Genomic DNA, 19557 nt, shown 5'->3' on the forward strand with positions numbered 1-19557 from the left:
TTCATGTGGCAGGGGAAACATTTTTTTCCGTGTTATCAGTGCTGTGATTATCTGTAACCGTTCTTAGTACTGTAACTAACTACTGCTGTAAAATTACTGCCTCAGATACCATTGTTGCTTTTGCTAGTTACATGATTTTCCTCATTACTATCTTCGTTATGACGACGTTCATGCTGATTCCTGACTATTATTATCATTTCCCTCTTCATCTTCATTATCATTATGGTACCATCAGTGTACTTTTCCTTCTGCAGAAGAAAGTTTGCCCGAGCTACCTTTTATAGATTCTGAGCGCAGCGCCTTTCTTAAAACAACACCCACGTCGTCGTTAGTTATCCAGCTAGTAATTTCAGCATTAGCAGAACCATAAATTGTACAGAGAACAACACCCGTCAATAAAAGCATCGGTTTGTTGACTCGTAAAAAACAGTTGAGAAGAAGAAAAGAAAGAAGGCAGAGTCGAGTTGCGTAGTAAGGAATGATCCTGATCTGTCTCGCATTCTTTTGGAGCATGTCGGTTGTACTGTTAGGGAGGACTTAGAGTAAATGGGGCGAGACTACACAGCCTCGTCTTGTTATTCTCGAATAAGTGGTACGAGATGGCCCTGAGCGCTTTTGTTTGATAATTGGTGAATAAGTGGTGTGAACGGTCCTAGATCATGTCTTGTATTTTTCTTTTCTAGAGATTTACCAGGACGGCACTATTTCCTTGCTGCCACATTTCATGCGAGACTGCCAGCTTAATTTATTATTATTATTATTATTATTATTATTATTATTATTATTATTATTATTATTATTATTATTATTATTTTAGACGGAATAGAATGCCAGTATTTGAAAAAATGGAGAATGGAAACCAGAAGAGGAAGAATTATAAATAATTTTGGAAAATTAAGGCAAAGCACGCAAATATTTTAGTTAGACTTTGTGCACCCTGCCTACATCGATATCCATAATGCTGCCAGGAAGACTCTTGGCACTGGGCAGTGTCTCTGTAGCATCAGACTGAGTTGTGTGGCCGGCTTACCATAAAACGATTAGTACGGGCTCTTTTTCTGGTACCAGCATTAAACGCAATAGACAAAGATTCCTATTGAAGTAAAGCTTAACCAAAATGACCGAGGAAGAAGTTTTACAGTGGTGATCTAAATCATAATTTAATTACTAGTTTTTGAAAGAAAAAAAAACCCTCATTTTATTTATTTTCTTTTGTTGCAAATGAAGAGGACTGGAAATCACTGCCATAACCTACGCTCAAACTGCAAAATTTTTATATGGTAGACCAACCCGAAGCAACACTAAAACCAATTTTGGAAAAGTGGGGTCACACGTCCCTTGTCAAGGTTGCCCTGGATGTTACTGATTAAAGCGTCAAGAGCACCACAAATACCTTATTGTTTCCCAAAATGAATACTGGCTGTCGGGAAGCAAGGGTCTTAGCTCTCACTAAAAGAGTGGGTTTTAGCATGGCGTTATTGTACTTTGCACTCATACTATCCTCCTGAACTGCCATGGCAGTGCATTATTGACGCTCATCCTAAAAATGGTTTTTCGAAATGAAAAACGATAAAAATTGGGTTTAAGAAGTAATGCTCAGTAAATTTTTTTTGAACAGTAATTAAAAATAAGGCGCTCAGAAGAATATTAGGAATTAATTGGAGGGATAGGATACCAAATAACAGAATTAGAGAAGTAACGAGGTGCAGCCGGTCGATGAGTACGTTAGATTTTCAAGCTGGAAGTGGCTAGGCCACGTGTATAGAAGACAGGAAATAGTACGAGATACACCGGGGTGGGTTGCCTTTGGTAGAAGAGGTAGAGGTAGGCCAAAGGAGACCTGGTAAGGGACAATGAGGCGGGAAGCAGAAGAAGAGTGTTGGGGAGATCTTGAGGAGTTAGCCCAGGACAGAATGTGGTAGCGTGAGTTCATCAAGGCCCTATGCATCCCCGTGGGTGCCACAGGAAATGATTGATTGATTGATTGAATAATTGATAAACATTTCTAGGTATAGTTAATCTACCCCATGTATCCAAGTTGCTTATGAGGAGTTAAATATTCCAAGAGCTGAAAGTAAAAGTAGTTAGAACAAGCAGTTTAATATAAGACATGTTATTTGTACTTTTTGGAAAAAAGTGGAATGAGACAATTGACTGTCTTATTCTTAAACAGAATAGGTTATACGACATGGTCTTTATCTGTACGACATACACTTTACGGAGGTTACAGTTATTGTGTGATTCTCACATGAGAAAAGGTGTTGCCTATTAGTTTAAAAACAAGCCATTAAAAGTGGAAATGGGAATTAATGAAGGTAATTTATTGTGAGATTGGGTTCTTCAAAATGAGTTTTCATAATGATGAATCTTAGTTAAAGCGAGTCCTCATAAAAACCAAAAACCGTGGACACGGTTCTACATAGAATGGTTTGTCATGGAAAATGAGTCTTTCTGGAAATAAGACTTTGTGAATATTAATGCGTCGAGTGTGAGTCTCGTGAGGGTACGTTGTCGATAAATTGTACCCATTGGACTCTTGATAATCATTTCGCATGAAATGGAATTTGCTTAAAAACAAGTAGTAAAACAGGACAAGTCACCAATGTGAGGTCTTGTGAAAATGACTGTTAACGCGATTAAGGCCACGTTCACACAGGCGGCGATTCAGTAGGCGCAGACAGGACCGAGCTCGATCGTATGTGCTAGAATCCGAGGGTGTTCGCAGTTCGCACTGGCAGCGGTTGTCTCCAGCAACTGGCTAGCCGCGAGCTTTCAAAGTGCAAAAACAAAATGATATTACGTAATCTCTGTGGTATGTAAATTTTATACGGACATTTCTCTCTTTTTCTAATTTTATATACTGTAATGGCTGTGCGTGATTATATTTGAGATGCTTCTAAGTATAACGTTTACCTATATTTTTTTAATTGGTTGCATCATTTAAAGAAACCAGGAAGTGTTATATGATGAAAAATTAATTTCTTACACAAATATCTATACGTCACTAACCTGTCCAGAATTCTTTTCTCTTTTACTTTGTGTAACCTTATCTTTTCTTATATAATTTCCCTGCTTACGATTCTTGCTACGAACTAATATGAGGCAAAAATAAAAATTAATAAATTAAATCTAAATTGTTGTTATCGTAACTTCCAAACTAACGACCATTCCATGGGACCCTCTAGCTAGACCTAAAGATACTAATAGTTGCCAAGGGGGTGTCCAGTTCCCCCTTTAAGTGGAACCACTGCCTTAAGCAGCAAGATAAATCGACAGCAAAATGTGCGCCACTGGAGCTTTTGTCGTGTTTGATTTGGGCTCCTCCTCCTCTGCCTAACTAACACGTCCACAATTGCACCTTTTCTTTCCCTGAGAGGTTCCTTAACCCTTTACTAAGGCAACTCGCACGCCAACGCTACCGGTTGCATGAAACCAGTCGCGCACAACTGGTTCCATAACAGCGGTCACTTGAGGTCCTCACACCGGAAGCTACATTATTTTTAGTTTCACCAAGGTTGTGGAATGAAGATGATTTAGGTTTGCTTTGCTGTAGGGGCAGAAGAAAAAGAAAACATGGGTTCGCCCTTATTATATAGAAAATGCTTTATAAAGGAGGTTTGTTGCTGTTCAACCTCTGAAATGTCGAGAATTTCGCAGAATGACTAAAACACCAATTAGTGAACTGGTTCATTTGTTAGTTCCCAAGATTTTTAGTGAACTGGTTCATTTGTTAGTTCCCAAGATTTTTAAGGATACAAAGTACAGAAAAGCTATCAGCACTGAAGAAATCCTGTTGATAACACTGAGATAAGTACATGATAAAAATAAGGTACTCGCCATAATTCGTCCTTTCTTTCTGATAAGTAGGTAACATTTTTATTTGGAAATAGAATGGGCTGCGCTTAGAAAATATAATGTCCTTACAAGGAATTTGGGAATATTCATAACTGGATTAATATAATTATTGTACCTTAAGGTATACAATTCAGAGGCACCTAACACCCAGCGAGTCAACGACGCAAATTATTGCTACAAGACCGGCATGGGTAGTTGTACAGTGATCACTTGCTCATAACTGCAATGTCAGTCACCTCGATGCGGATGTTCCGAGATGGCTGCCCACCTTGGCGGCTGTATCAAGGTGCAGCGTAGAGTGTGAGCTGCTTAAATGACCCAGAAGATTAGATTTGCGTAAGATTTGTAAAAATGACGTGGTACTGATTCGCTGAGAAGTGAAACATCTTGTACATAGCTAAGAACTATATCAGGACAGAAAAGTCACCGACAGTGGTGATACAAAGTCTTCTTCTGTAGCCAAGCTGCCACTCACAAAATGAAGGCAAAAGTGGCGGCATAGCACTGGTGCCTTAAGAAGTGATGCAACCTCAGCTACAGAAATGAGAATTAAACTGTGGCAAAGGGTCACTAACATTAAGATAATAAAGTATTCTTCTGTAACAAAGGTGCCTCCCTACAAATAGGACAGACATCAGATGATAATCCCTTAAAAAGTGAGGCATTCGTTTGCCTCAGAGCTAAGAACCGCACCATGGCAGTGAGGTCACAAACAATAGGGTCTCAGATATATTTGTAATAGAGTTGTTTAATTTTAGTGATGGCAGAAATGACATGGCACTGTTGTTTTTCAAGAGTAAGAAAACTAATGCTGTAAAGCTGAGGAATGCATCAGGACATTAGGGACACAAATTCTTCAAAAAACTCTCCAGGAGGCAGTCTTTCGATCATCTTACTTAATCCAGTTTTCTTTCTTTTACTGTGCCTTGCATTACCAGACAACCTGTCCTGCCAATCACGCCCCTTGGTATTTCGTTAGATTCGAGATTAAGTTTAGTCTTGTTATGCCTGAAAGTTAAAATGATGCCACACTCTGAAGTACCATTCCTCCGTAAAAATCAGCTACAGAGCTTGGTAGTACTTAATAGGCGTTTAGGATAAAATTCCATGTTTCATCGTTGAGAGGGAAACTTCCAATATCATGAATGCCACTTGATAAGGAGAGAAGGGCCAGTATTGCCTAGCAAGATGACATATGGTCTTTAGATGAGTGAGAAATGTTCTTCAGATGGTTTAAAATCTTGTAAGTAACATGAGCAGGAAAATAAGAAAATGCTCCCAGTTAAAATGCCACATGATCTTATGTCAAATGAAATGAAGAAAAGAACCTTCAGGAAAAATGCCTGTTGTTATTTGATCGTTACAGCCATCATACTGAGACCTTTGACTTGCACGTCTAGGTAAGGTCAGTGGAGACTAGTAGTTGCCATAGGTTATCCAGTCCTACTTGTAGGTTGCTCCACTTTATTTAGTAACATTAGGGTATCTAACAAATGGTTACTTTAGGTTCTGCCAGTCGAGACTCGGAATCCTCTTCTGTCCTCATAACGTATCCTTGGCTGCTCTTTTTTCCCCCAAGGAAAGGATCTTTTGTAGTTCACTAAATATACCTGCACAAGGCCGTGAAGTAAGAGAAGCGTACAGGTCATGCACCTTACCTAGGGGTGACCTTGAGGTGGTTGCAGTTCAAGGGGACTTGAATCTGTCTTTTAACAGAAGCTTTACAATCGGATGCAGTATGTCATAAAACGTGCATATGCCCACACATTTATATACATATGCACACATGATGCAAGCATCTCCTAAGACAAGTAACTTAGCAAAAAAAAGTTGATTATGTTCATTTCAGAATCTGCCCTATGCAGAGAAAGGGCAGAGGAACCACATTTTTCAAGGTTAAGGGAATGAAGAATGTATCTGCAGGGCTTTGTTTAGGTAACAAATTGGCTTTTGAGGACAGGATATCTAGTTTCAGGATTAAGCAAAAAAAGATTAAATTTATGTGATTTGAAGCCTGAATCCCAGTACATCTTTGTTGTTCTTTAAGGTGTTAGGGATTGCTATGGAAACATATATAAATGTTACTATTTTCAAAAATCTTGTACACAAAAAGGGGATTAAAGAAGATATATAAAAGTATGGGAAAGTATCTTATGTTCTCTCGATGAGAAAAGAAGTGTCCTAATGTACAGAAAATTGAGTGTTTACCTTCGATGAGAGAATCCCCCCAAAATCCTGTCTTAATGTTTAGATGAGTGGGAGATAGAACTCATAGGTGATATCCATTGAAAAAAATATTAAAGCAATAGAGATGTCCCTCCTGGAAAACAAGGAAGAATTGACTTCCACCAATGTACTAGTAAACAGAGAAATTTATAAAACAGACCTGTGAAAAATAAATGGGCAAAGAGAAGTCAAAGAGATGAAAAGTGAAAAGAACAGTACTTTAAAGAAAAAAATATATACTAATTGACAAAGTAAAATAGCGCTGTAGCTTCTCCTAACGGTAAAAGACAGCTTTAGAGCAAGACACTATTCGAACATACTGTGATGAGCAATGTGAGCAACTCGGAGGGAACCTTAAACGTGATTTGGACAGAACCCTCAGGTTTAAAATTCCTGAAGTGGCAAGGGCAGTCTCTCAGTCATGGAACAGACCTTTTTCCAATCCTTCCCTGGTACTGCATTTATTTTCTAGATGTATTACCCTTGTAACCCCAATACTAAAAAGGTCAAGAATTAATCTCTCACTGTACTTTATTTGCCAGTGGAATACTTCATTTGCCTAATAAAACGAGGGTCTAAGATAGAAGATGTATGTAGCTTACATCGATGAACCTGATGTGATGATTTGTCAAGACCAAATCGCCTTAGCCTGTGAAGAAGATTGTTCGCATGATGTTATTATCATTATTGTTAATAGCAGAAGCGTACACCTACTGTTAAAAACGGCGGCAATAGGAAAACAAGGCTCCGACAAAGGCCCTGAACTATACAGCGGCAGTAGTAAATGTGGAGTTAACTCGTTGAGTATTTTTGTTTCTACAAAGAAATATATGCTGATACACATTGCGTTTTAGTATAAGGAACAATTTGTACACATAATTACACATTTATAAGAGAATATGTATAAGAATGTGAATATATAGGCAAGACCAGAAACACATGAGAGCAGCACTGCATCTAGGAAAATGAAGTTAAAGGAGTAAGTCTCAAGAATTTGGTGCATTTCGGCCTGCCACTGGGAAGGCTTTCTGAGCCACTTCTTTCTGCCCACCAAGTCCCGTTTGAAACACTTTCCAAGATGGTCGCTTTGCGTATCTAAGGATTCTTTGATACTGCCTTGCCACTGAGTTATATTTCGTATGAACTTTGTTTGCGTCGAATTACTAGTGCAGGACAATCCCCCAAAATTTTGTGTTGAAGCTCCGGAGAATTCGTGACAGTAACAATTAACATTAATTTTATAGTGGTATTTTACAGCATAAAGCTTACTGAGACTACTAGTGTTTTGTCAAAATGTAGATGCCCTTCATTTGTAACATTCATAAAAAGCAAAATAAGATTTCTAAATTTTGGGGACTCTCTCTCTCTCTCTCTCTCTCTGGCTCTCTCTCTCTCTCTCTCTCTCTCTCTCTCTCTCTCTCTCTCTCTCTCTCTCCCGACTAAAATTGATTGATAATTTTAGATTAAGATGCAAAATTGAAAACTATGATTATGCTACTAATATGTTGATTTCACAAAGATTAACTAATGAACAATGTAAAAGAATTCTGTTGAATTGCAATGAAAAGAGAAAAGTCATCAGCCCAGTGAAGTTAGAGCTTTAATATTATACAGTTGCATAATTAGTATTTATGATTTCACTGGACTTTCAAGTGTTGGTGAAATAAATTTTGACTGGAACTGAAAAGGAAGCTACTCGAATGACGCCATCTAGGGACGGACATCAGAGTATCAGCCTCGTCGCCCAATGAGCAAGTTCGCGCGGCGTCTGGAAGGAAATATCATCGAGAAAGAGTTCAAGAATTAGAACGAAAGATAAAGATGGCAGGGCGACGTCGAGGCTGCTGCAGCAGTAGCCATGCTCGGCCAACCTTGAATGGGAAGGAGTCGGTTTTACGGTACTCCGGCGGGACCCAAACTCAGGCATGAGTGGCGTCTCTCTTTCCTCTCCTTTTTCCGACCTCATCCATAAATCAACGGACTCTGCATCGGCGTTATCAGATAAGCCGCACACTGTGCAGTCATTGTGTTGACTAACTAGAATCCTGCGCCTTTATCTCCGATGAATCGAACGCCAGTGCGCTCAGGGGATCCGAGAGTCACGGCATCCGATCCCCGTTCGGTTTAAGGTGGGAGGTCGGCGACTCATAGTTAAAAGCCTGGTCATGAAGCCATCAACGTCAACGGGTATGGAGTTCGGTCATAACATTTATTGCGCATTAATGACCAGGATAAATGAGCGCCTTCTACGTTGGAGGTGTTTTAGCCCCGGATGCTAAATGGCTCATGCGCCCAGACGCCCAGATTAATAGGCTGAGAAACAAAAAGGGTTGAGAAAATTAAGTAACAAACAGGGCCGCTTTGAATCTTCTCCATCGTGATAGCATTGTGTGCGGTTGTCTGAATCTCTCTCTCTCTCTCTCTCTCTCTCTCTCTCTCTCTCTCTCTCTCGTCTAGGAACTTTGCTTTAAAAGAAAGATAGATTTATATTTAACTGCTCTTTCACTGTTCGTTGTGACATCATTGCGTCACCAAAACATTCTCTCTCTCTCTCTCTCTCTCTCTCTCTCTCTCTCTCTCTCTCTCTCGTATTTCGCTTTACAATATACAGTGTGTTGACATAACACTCATCGTTGTGACATCTTTTTATAATGCCAAGGAAATTCTCTCTCTCTCTCTCTCTCTCTCTCTCTCTCTCTCTCTCTCTCTCTCTCTCTCTCTCTCTCTCTTTCGCTTTAAAATACACGTTGACATAACTCAGGTTGTTGTCACATCTGTTTCTTATGCTAAGGACATTCTCTCTCTCTCTCTCTCTCTCTCTCTCTCTCTCTCTTACAGATCACCTTAAAAGTGTGTTTTAAAATTAAAAAGTATTTGATTTGTACATATGAATTGCCTCTCTGTCTGTCTCAGCTAACAAAATACATATATCTTGTTAAATCACTTGACATTTATGAACTGAATTTCACACTCCAAAAGTGCTTCGAACCAAGAAACACTTCTCTGAGATAAATGAATGAAATGCACGCAAATAGCAAAATCCAAGTTTTATATGGATGGGTCCGCATTCAAAAACACTTTCGGCGGAACATACCTGTAATCATTTTCTTTCCTTAGTGGAAAGAGAAGAGAGAGAGAGAGAGAGAGAGAGAGAGAGAGACATGGTCAGCGCTGCGCACGTACGCTCAGGTAAACAGACCCATTCCGCAGGTAAGCCAAATAATTGTAATAACGAAAGTACGGTTACACACAGAACTTACCTCTGGATAAGATGACATCATCTTCGCAAGTCTTGGTAAAGGTCGAAAACATACATTTGACAAGATTGTTTACTCGTGAGTTTTTGTAAACGCTCATTTTGTTTACACTGAGCTCCAGTGTCTAGTGTGATAAAATTTACTTCCCTGGAACTGATGAATTTTTGTTTCGTATTAACCTATATATTTTGAATTCATCGTTAATAATTATAACACTCGAGCAGAGTTCTTTTCATTAAACGCACAGGGAAATTAACATTTAATAGAGCTTTATGCGGTTATTATCCTGATAACTTGAATTGAACTGGAACTTCTCTCTCTCTCTCTCTCTCTCTCTCTCTCTCTCTCTCTCTCTCTCTCTCTCTCTCTCTCTCTCTCTCTCTCTTCTATATATATGAATATATATGTGTGTGTGTAAATATATAAATATGTGTAAATATATAAATATGTATATATATATATATATATATATATATATATATATATATATATATATATATATATATATTAATTTTCCTGCATGATTGCGTGCTTTTTTTATGTTCACGAAATTTAGGCAATAAATATATAGTATTATATAAAAATCACTTTCACTCAAAGGGAATTATAATTAATTTGTGTGTGTATATATATATATATATATATATATATATATATATATATATATATATATATATATATATATATATATATATATATATATATATATATATATATATATATATATATATATATATATATATATATATATATATTTAGTACTGTATATATAATATATGTGTGTATATATGTATATATATAATTTTTTCAACACTAAGCCGTCTTTTCTAATCAAAGGAGGAAACAGGGTCTAGCTCCATAGAAAAAATACAACGGTTATATACCTCCACCTTCATAATTTAACTGGTAAAACATGACTCGTTAACGACAACCCATCCGTATTCAATACTTACATTCGTAAACGCGAGCAAAAAGTGTACAGAAAGAAGTTAAAGAGTCGTTATGTTAATCAAAATACATATATCTGTTGAATGTGACCAGTAGATATTGTATGTATAAAACAATGGTACGGTGGTGAATTGAATTCTCGTAAAATTAATTGTCATATGAACTGAAACAAATTATTATAATTTTTCGCAACGTTGTGGTTGATGGCAATGTCACCCTTACTACTTTGAGCTGGGTTGAACCTCGCAAGAAAATAAAGAGCTTCTTCATCTATTCCCCATTCAGATTCGCCGCTTACAGAGGGAAGCATTGGCAAATCCAAGGTGTAAGGAAATCGAAACGGTTGAAAATACACAAACACACACATATTTATATATATATGTATATATATATATATATATATATATATATATATATATATATATATATATATATATATATATGTGTGTGTGTGTGTGTGTGTGTGTTTGTTGTGTATGTGTATGTATAGCATGTGTGTGTGGTGTGTATACCGAATGTTGGAAGAGTGAAGTCACCTTTCAACAACGGCGTACTCTACTTTTTTCCCAACGTGAAAAAGTCTAAACATCGTCATAAGGTCTACGCTTTCTGCTTTTTCTGTATCTACTTTTTGTACGTTGCATTCCTTTGCAATTGAAAACTACCAGTTTTCTGATCGTGCTGTCAACATCACGCATCCTGATTCTATAGATACTGATGGAAAGTAGGGTTCCTGAGCACTTTGTGGATCAGCGCCCGCATTCTCTGATTCTTATGTGTAGCATAATACTGATTTACAGATTACAAATGCATCAACAGAAGAATTTCCTGGATATTACACTAACATGTTTCCACTGCGATATTGTCATGATAAACCTACGTCCAGTTTACCTTATTTGCTTATTGAACTGCGTGCCATTTCCCCATCAGTTACCTTTTTTCTCTGTTCCTTTATCATCTGAATTGGCAGTGCTCAGAATACTCTTATTGGTTTCCTTTATTTCCAGCTTATCGGTGACAGAAGTTTTTCGTTGCTGAAGCTGTATTACATCTGAAATCATTGATGCACAAATAATTATCCCAGACTTTTGTTTTTCGTGCTTGTTTTTACGTGAAGAAATAAATCATTCTCTCTGAAAGTCGAAGTGTTTCTCTTTTGGCTAATAAATAAACAGGATGTTATCCCAAGATCATTTCCGGTTTGATTAATTAAAATTGCCGACGATATTGTAGAGAGTTCGTTTAATGACTTCCGTAATGAATAAAATAGTGACCTTATATAAAAATATTGAGGAAAGCCACTTCTCGTCTGGCGCACAGCTTCTGACCTCAGTGGATGCACGCACGTACAGACGCACTGAAATCTCGCCTGGGTGGTGGCGGGTCTTCTGGCAAGGTGGATCGAGATCGTGAGTGGGCTGGGGAGGGCCCCAGGCAGGTGCAATAATGTTAGATGAGGGCCATCATCCCCTGACCGCCCCATCGCCGCTTTTAGAATCAGCTGAGATTAGTATTACGCAGATAAAGGTGTATTTGCTCAACATTTAACTTGAACGGTACTTTGCGATGGATATGAAATATTTCTAATTAGAATTATACGAGTTGCGCATATCAGTGGCCCCTATTGCCATAGGTATCAAAATTCCCCGAAAGCACAATTGTTTATCACTGGCTGGAAGCCGGCGTGAGGAGCCCCCAGCCAATCACCCCCAGGCGACCCACGCACGGGCCAACACGTGAGCCGCGCGCGCCCATAACTCCGCCTTGTCGAAGCCGATTGGTTTAGAGATTCCAAAGTTGGCCAATGGTAGCTGTAGTAGGCGGAGCAAGCTCCCATGAATTGCATTGCGTAAAAGAAAGACATACTCTAAAGCAGTAAAATTCTCTCTATATGACCCTTTTGTACTGCGGTTGGCCAGGCAAGCTTCCTCTATGGTCGGGGGAAGATAATGCCTAGTGGAATCCTCTTTGCGTAATGACCGTGCCCTTCTAACTCTCACACTGGGCATCGGTAGCGGGTATAGAGCAGTTGGGCCGTATGGGGATAAAGCTAGAGAACATTACAGGTGAACTGGTAGTCTGGTGCTGAAGGTCAAAGTGTACAGTACTGGACTTGTGCCGCTCGAGCCCACGAGTGTTGGGGACCGCCCTGAACAGGGAAGAGTGTTACTGGTAGAGAGACAGATACTTGATCTCGTAGTGGGTCGTCCCTCGAGAGATCCCAAGGAGGACATCGGTAGTGAAGTGTCGTCTCCATATATACAAGTGACTTTTTTTAATGCAAGGAAGATAAGACTCAGAGTGCCACCAGTCGCGATGAAGTCTACGAGCACAGACGATCCGAAAATGGAGACGCGGGTGTTGATGCCTGCCGAATTCTCTCTTGTCGTGACGGCGAGACCACTGCCGCCCTTGGACCGTTTGGTACCTGCCGAAGATTGCATCAAGGTGTGTGCTACTCGTCGCCTCCCTGTGCAGACCCGCTACCTTCCCTTCAGTGGCACCGTCAGAGCAGATAACCTGCCCCTTCTGCCGTATCTGTCAGCCATAGACGTAAGTAATCTCACCTTTAGGTTTGTTATGCCCTAGTATATGGATGTGGTGACTTCATCCTTGGTTCCGACTATTAGAAATAAGGGATGACTGTTCTGCCTGGGTGTTGCTTGATGTAAAAGATAATCTTTAACCTCACATCATTAATTCCTCCCTGTGCACCGTGAAGTTGCCACTTCTGTGATATAAGGGCACTCGTGTATATATATGAGCATATAACCGTAAGATCTGAAGTGTTAGACTCTGTCAGCAAAAGCCATTAAATTAATATCGAAGCAATTTATATGTTAGAATCATTACTTTATTAGCACATAACAAAATATTTTCCTTTTTTTAATTCTCATAAGCTTTGGAAGTGCTTTGCTATTGACAGAAATAAAAACATGTAGCGAGTCAGTAATTAGCACTTCTCTTAGGAAGCGATGTTGTGTACATAATCTTAGCAATCTGTTTGTAGTTAGTGTATATTTACTTCAGATCTTATATCATGTAATTTCACTTACTTTAATTAAAGACGTCAGTTAAAGTATTTTAGAAATATCTCACTAAAATCAGTCGTGTTAAGTCAACCCAATGTTTGTTTAGCTAACTAAATTTTATCGATTTTGCATGGTAATTGTTCTAATTTCATTGTTTGTGTGTTATTTTCTTACTACAATGTTGCAGAATTTCGCAGCAAGAACTGATTTTGAAGCATAAGTATGAAAGTAAAAGTAGTTTTCATTGTTAGGATATTTATATCCACAAATTTATTATAGATTTGATAAACATAAGGAGAATAAATGGTTTACAAGTTGATATCATTGTAAATAATAAGTATTGTGTCAGTCTATATATATATATATATATATATATATATATATATATATATATATATATATATATATATATATATATATATATATATATATATATATATATATATATATATATATATATATATATATATATATAATTATAAAATTTGGTAACGCGTGTTTGCACTTTTGTCTCTGCCAGAGGAGAGAGAGAGAGAGAGAGAGAGAGAGAGAGAGAGAGAGAGTAGCTTTTGTGCCTGATATTTGCGAATGAATGGCAGATTTTATGTTGGCCCACCTGAGGGTGACCAAGTAGCTCTTAGAATGAGTAAATGCCCATTCCAGAGTTCACGCACGTCGTCGTTTAATATTATAATATTTGCGGCTTAAAGCAGTATATGTGTATGTATATACATACAAATACACACATATATATATATATATATATATATATATATATATATATATATATATATATATATATATATATATATATATATATATATATATATATATATATATATATATATAGTATATATAGGGAATTATATAGCTATATGAAAGAACTGGAAAGGAAATGGGAAACTCGTAAAAGCTTCTGTTGATAAAGAAGGCGTTCCTAATATTCCTTTTAGATTTGGAACAATTTCAGTGGTATTTGAGCATATATAGTTTTCAAATCTGTTAGTGGGCATTGAAGATATTATACAGATTACTTAGATGATAATGAAAACAACTTACTTCTGCTTAGAAAATTAAGCATGTAGTCGTTGTTTTTATTGTTAAAATTATACTTTCCATGAAATAAAGAAATTAAGATGAGAATATTTTTAGTAATCACCTGACAGGGAGATTTTAGTCGTTAACCCAGATTTCATATCGATTTACTGTTAGTAGATAAGGAGTTCTTTTCAGAATTGTAATCAGCAAGGTTGTGGGTCAAAATTAGTCCTTAGAAACAATTTTTATGAATTTGTTTTGGTAATACGTTTTTGTTTTTCTCCTCTTTTTACGCCAGGGAATTTGTATGCTCCTTTAGGTAACGTGGCCGTTTCATAATCAGTTACCAAAGTCAAAAAAGGCTTTTTTCAAAGACCAACTGACGACAGATTAGAATAAAAAAAAAAAAGGGCAGTCTACCATCATGCCGCAGGAAGTGATATTAAGATCAAAGTTCTCTCTCTCTCTCTCTCTCTCTCTCTCTCTCTCTCTCTCTCTCTCTCTCTCTCTCTCTCTCCCCTCCTCCTCCGTCATTGCGAGAGGAACAAAAAGCTGAATACACCTCAAAACCACCCGCGGCTGTAATGCAACGTTAACGTTATGTTATGAACCACAGCCATTGTGAGAGAAATTGCTCATGAGTCTGTCGGTAACGGAAAGAGGCTGTAAGGAGTCGCCCCACCCAAAAGCTTTGCTCAGATGACGTACTCAGTGACTGCATCTCTGCTCTCTCTCTCTCTCTCTCTCTCTCTCTCTCTCTATATATATATATATATATATATATATATATATATATATATATATATATATATATATATATATATATATATATATATATATATATATATATATATATATATATATATATATATATATATATATATATATATATATATATATATATATATATATATATATATATATATATATGCGGATTTATGTTGACAAATTTCTGCATTGCCCCTGGTTTTGATTTTGTACAGAAAATAACATAATTTCTCATAAAATGCTTTAAAGATGCAATGCAATGATATGAAACTGATAGTGTACTAAAGGCGTATACAAGAATTATATATTTTCCGTAAATCCAGAACTTCACTTCCTATTTCATGTTGCATTTACATTGAAAGTGGCAGTGTAATATTGCTTACCCCTTTTAAATGAGAGCTTAGTACGTCACAGCTGTTTCTTCGAAAAACTGTCCATCCTTTAGGTTTTCGTTGCCGTGATTCTGACAGGCTTATCTTAATTGATAATGAAAATGTTAATTTGAACGGCAGGCAAACGGTAAGAGACCAAGTGCTTGCGCACACGTCATCACAATGGAAATAAAAGAACTTGCGCTTAATGCCAGTGTAGCAAAGAGATCACATAATTTAGCAAATTTGGGCGCGAGGAACTTTGAGTCCAGTGCGGGAAGACCAGAAGGGTTACCTGGCCAGCGCTGGGAGGTAGCTACCTACGAACAACCACAGACAATTACCTTGGTACCGTGGAGGTAGTCGAGTGGTCATGTGCCTGTAGCTTTGGGGCTGCCTCAAAGGGCCTCCTCCCTCCCATACCCTGCGCTTGACCACGACTTCAGCTTCGGGTCCTAACGGCAGTCGTGCCTTCTAACCTCATACCGCTCTGCTCCCTGAGAACATTATTCTTCGTTAGTGCTCATGAAGTTACCTTCTCTCCGTCGCTTTCGATGATTTCAAACTCGGATGTCCTCGGAAAGCTGCTAAGGGTAATCGGATTCACGATCTCTATCTGACCGATCTGGTGGACCGCCTCGCAATTTACACCACCTTTTCACTCTCTTAATGCCCCCCCCCCCCCCGCTCCGTCCCCATCCCCTTGCCCTTCCCCTCTCGTCCTCCTTTTCTTCTTCCCTCTCCTCAGCCTTATGTCTCATGTTCCCTCTCCTCCTCTCCTCAGTCGTCGTCCTCCTCCTTCCTCCTTGTATTTTGCTCTGCAGTTTTTTTCTTTTTTGTGCGCAGGTCACATCCCAGATGACCGCCCTAGGGCGCTAGGAACCTCCGGCGGGAGTTATCACGATACCCTGGAGCTCCCGCTGTTGCTCACTACCAACAATGAGCATTGGACCGGAGACGAGATATCATCTGAATTAGCTGCTTTAGAGAGAGAGAGAGAGAGAGAGAGAGAGAGAGAGAGAGAGAGAGAGAGAGAGAGAGAGAGAGAGAGAGAGAGAGTTACTTGGTTGTAAACAGGCCGGAAAACGTGGCAAGATAAAGGCACTTGATATTTTAACATTAATTAAGGCATGAGTCCACAAATGGATACTCTGATGTACCAACTTATAACAAAAAACTTTGTCCAAGATAGAGTAGTTACTAGCTTCCGGATATTAACTGTGCCATGGCATCTATTCTGCCCTTAAAATTATGTAGCAGACCAACAGGATTTCAGACATTGCAGAATGACCCAAACCATCAACGGCATAATCATTCGACTGCGCCAATTTGACCTCACCTGCGCGGGTAGCCTTAAGGGAAGCACCTATTATTGATCTGCTCTTGGTACCTGGGAAGTGACAAGGAGCAACACGAGGACTCTTAACCGAAATGTGGCCGGGGGGACGATAATGACTATCAACAATACGAGAATAAATTTGAAACCAATATATTTACGATGAGATAGATTTCCGGTTGGCTAAGCAAGTGAAAGATAGAAAGGGTTTTTAGAAGTCGCTGTCATTAGTTCGACTGCAGGAGTATTCGTAGAGATACGCCGTCCTGCATTTCAATTATTAATTGGTAAAAGGAAGCTAAGGGGGGTACGTAGACCTTACGGTTGGTTGGGCATGACGGTGGCGAAGTGGGAACGGGAGGGCATGAATGGAAAGGGTGAAATTGTGGTAGGGGCAAGAGGTTGTTATGTACGCGGGGAAGAGAGTGGATAAAATGAGATGAAAGATGGCTGGTATGATATGGGAAGTATAAGTGCTATGGTTCCCAAATACAAAAAACAATGTATGTATATATATATATATATATATATATATAAATACAATATATATATATATATATATGTATATATATATATATATATATATATATATATATATATATATATATATATATATATATATATATATATATATATATATATATATATATATATATATATATATATATATATATATATATATATATATATATATATATATATATATATATATATATATATATATATATATATATATATATATATATATATATATACAGTATATATACACATTTTATATATTTATTCATACATTAATCAAAATGTTTTAGTAACGAATGAAATCAGTTCTTGCTGGAGATTAACTGTTATTCCCTGTTCTCGTACCATAACGTTTAACTTATTAATGTTTTTTTTTTTCATTCTTAGATGATATAATCTCCTTTTTCTTCTTCCTCAGGTAAGATCACGTTACGGTGGTTATGATTCAGTGGATGAAGATGGACGACGAACTTGCAACTGGGTGAGATTCTTGAAAGTCGCCCAGTTCTACAGCCATGAGGTCAACCTCGTAGGACGCCGGGCTGGCCCTCGAGGCGACGTCATCTTCGAAGTGGTCAGAGAGATCCTCCCTGGCGGAGAACTCTTAGCGTTTCTCCTCCCAGACATGAATGGAGAAAACGCCCTTTTCCTCCCAGCTCTGACGCTTTTGCGATCCTCCTTGTACCGACAGACGATCGACTCCATCATGGCAGAGGCTCCTCTCGATCTGTCGTGCTCCCTCCTAAGTCATCCTGAACCACGACCCACCAACGCGAGTTTGATGTCGCGCGACTCCGACGATGCCTCCCCTTCCCTCTCCCCATCGCCTTCGTCGTCGCCTGCCTCTTCTACGTCTTCTTCATCGTCAGTATTTCACGTCGGTAGATCTCAGTTACAGTTCGGACTACCGCCACGCCTTCCTATGGGCCTGGCGCCTCAGTCCCCTTCAGAATTGTCTACTGGAAGCTCCTCTAGTATCTCCGCTCAGAACAGCGCAGTTTCGCCTACATTAGTACCTGCCAAACGCCGAGAGCGGACCATGTTACCCTGCAGCGAGTGCGGGAAAGCTTTCGACCGCCCTTCGCTCCTGAAGAGGCACATGAGAACGCACACCGGAGAAAAACCCCACGTCTGCGAGGTCTGCGGGAAAGGATTCTCTACGAGCTCCTCCTTGAACACCCACAGGAGGATCCACAGTGGGGAAAAGCCCCATCAGTGCGGAGTGTGTGGGAAAAGATTCACAGCCTCTTCTAATCTCTACTACCACAAGATGACCCACGTCAAGGAAAAGCCTCATAAATGTTCTCTTTGCACTCGATCATTCCCTACACCTGGTGACCTCAGGTCACACATGTTTGTACACAACGGCCAGTGGCCTCACAAATGCTCAGTCTGCGGAAAGGGATTCTCAAAGCTCACGAACCTCAGAAACCACGCCCTCCTGCACTCAGCCAAAACCCGAGTGTCTCCTCCAGCGGCGCCTATGTCCCCGTCGTCAGCTTCGCTGTAGCCCTCTGGCATAAATTCACCCCCTTCCATGGAGGGGGGAGTCCCTTTTTTCAGTGGGGGCCGGAAATAACGAGGCTGGATGCATCTTCTTCATCTCATCACTAAATCATGACACAATGCCAAATAGTCTAGATGCTTCTTGGTTCTTCATCTTTCATCGTATATTGTTAATTATGATGCCTTCCTGACCTGTATTTCCCAAAAACTGTGTTTTACTCTTTTTGTTATCTGGCACGAACATACCTCCTCTTCTTAGTCTGTGATCTCCTATGTAAGTGTGCAATATTTATTTTTGTATATAATGTAAATAGTTGTTCATCAGTCAGCCCTTTGTAAAATAAATCTAAAGAATATGCTACCGTGTTTTTCTCCCCCTGCGAGAACAGCTGTTTTGTCAGTATGCGTTTTGCGAAATGCTGGATTTTTCACTAATAAAATTCATGGAAGGAGGTGATATTATGACATTGCTAATCATTTTTCCAAATAATGAGGTTTTATTTTCATTTAAAAGCTCTCTGAAGCATTGGAACATTCTCTTAATGTTACACCACCAAGGGAAATTTTAAAGTTTTCTAGTGAAGACTGGAACGTCAGGATTAACTGAATGAATTATAAATGAAATAATGTAAAATGTAAACTGGGAAGTACACTTTTAAAGACCTTTAGTGACACATTCTAAAATAGAAAAAGTAAATAAC

General features: G+C 38.7%; 1 protein-coding gene across 1 annotated transcript; it reads left to right on the top strand.

Moving 5' to 3' along the window:
• Positions 1 to 12346: 12346 nt before the first annotated feature.
• LOC136832834 (uncharacterized) lies at positions 12347 to 19215 on the top strand. Its single transcript, XM_067094484.1, has 2 exons — positions 12347 to 12839; positions 17769 to 19215. The coding sequence occupies exons 1-2, from the start codon at positions 12603 to 12605 to the stop codon at positions 18858 to 18860; spliced, it is 1329 nt and encodes a 442-aa protein (XP_066950585.1). The 5' UTR covers positions 12347 to 12602; the 3' UTR covers positions 18861 to 19215.
• Positions 19216 to 19557: the final 342 nt, after the last annotated feature.

This window comes from Macrobrachium rosenbergii, chromosome 50 (assembly GCF_040412425.1).
Source record: "Macrobrachium rosenbergii isolate ZJJX-2024 chromosome 50, ASM4041242v1, whole genome shotgun sequence".
In the NCBI taxonomy this organism is placed as follows: Eukaryota; Metazoa; Arthropoda; class Malacostraca; order Decapoda; family Palaemonidae; genus Macrobrachium; species Macrobrachium rosenbergii.

Bases quoted from the DNA above. Each gene is read 5' to 3' on its own strand.
- LOC136832834 (XM_067094484.1), top strand. From the start codon at position 12,603: ATGAAGTCTACGAGCACAGACGATCCGAAAATGGAGACGCGGGTGTTG. The intron at 12,840-17,768 runs GTAAGTAATCTC...CTTCTTCCTCAG, and splicing joins CGTATCTGTCAGCCATAGAC to GTAAGATCACGTTACGGTGG.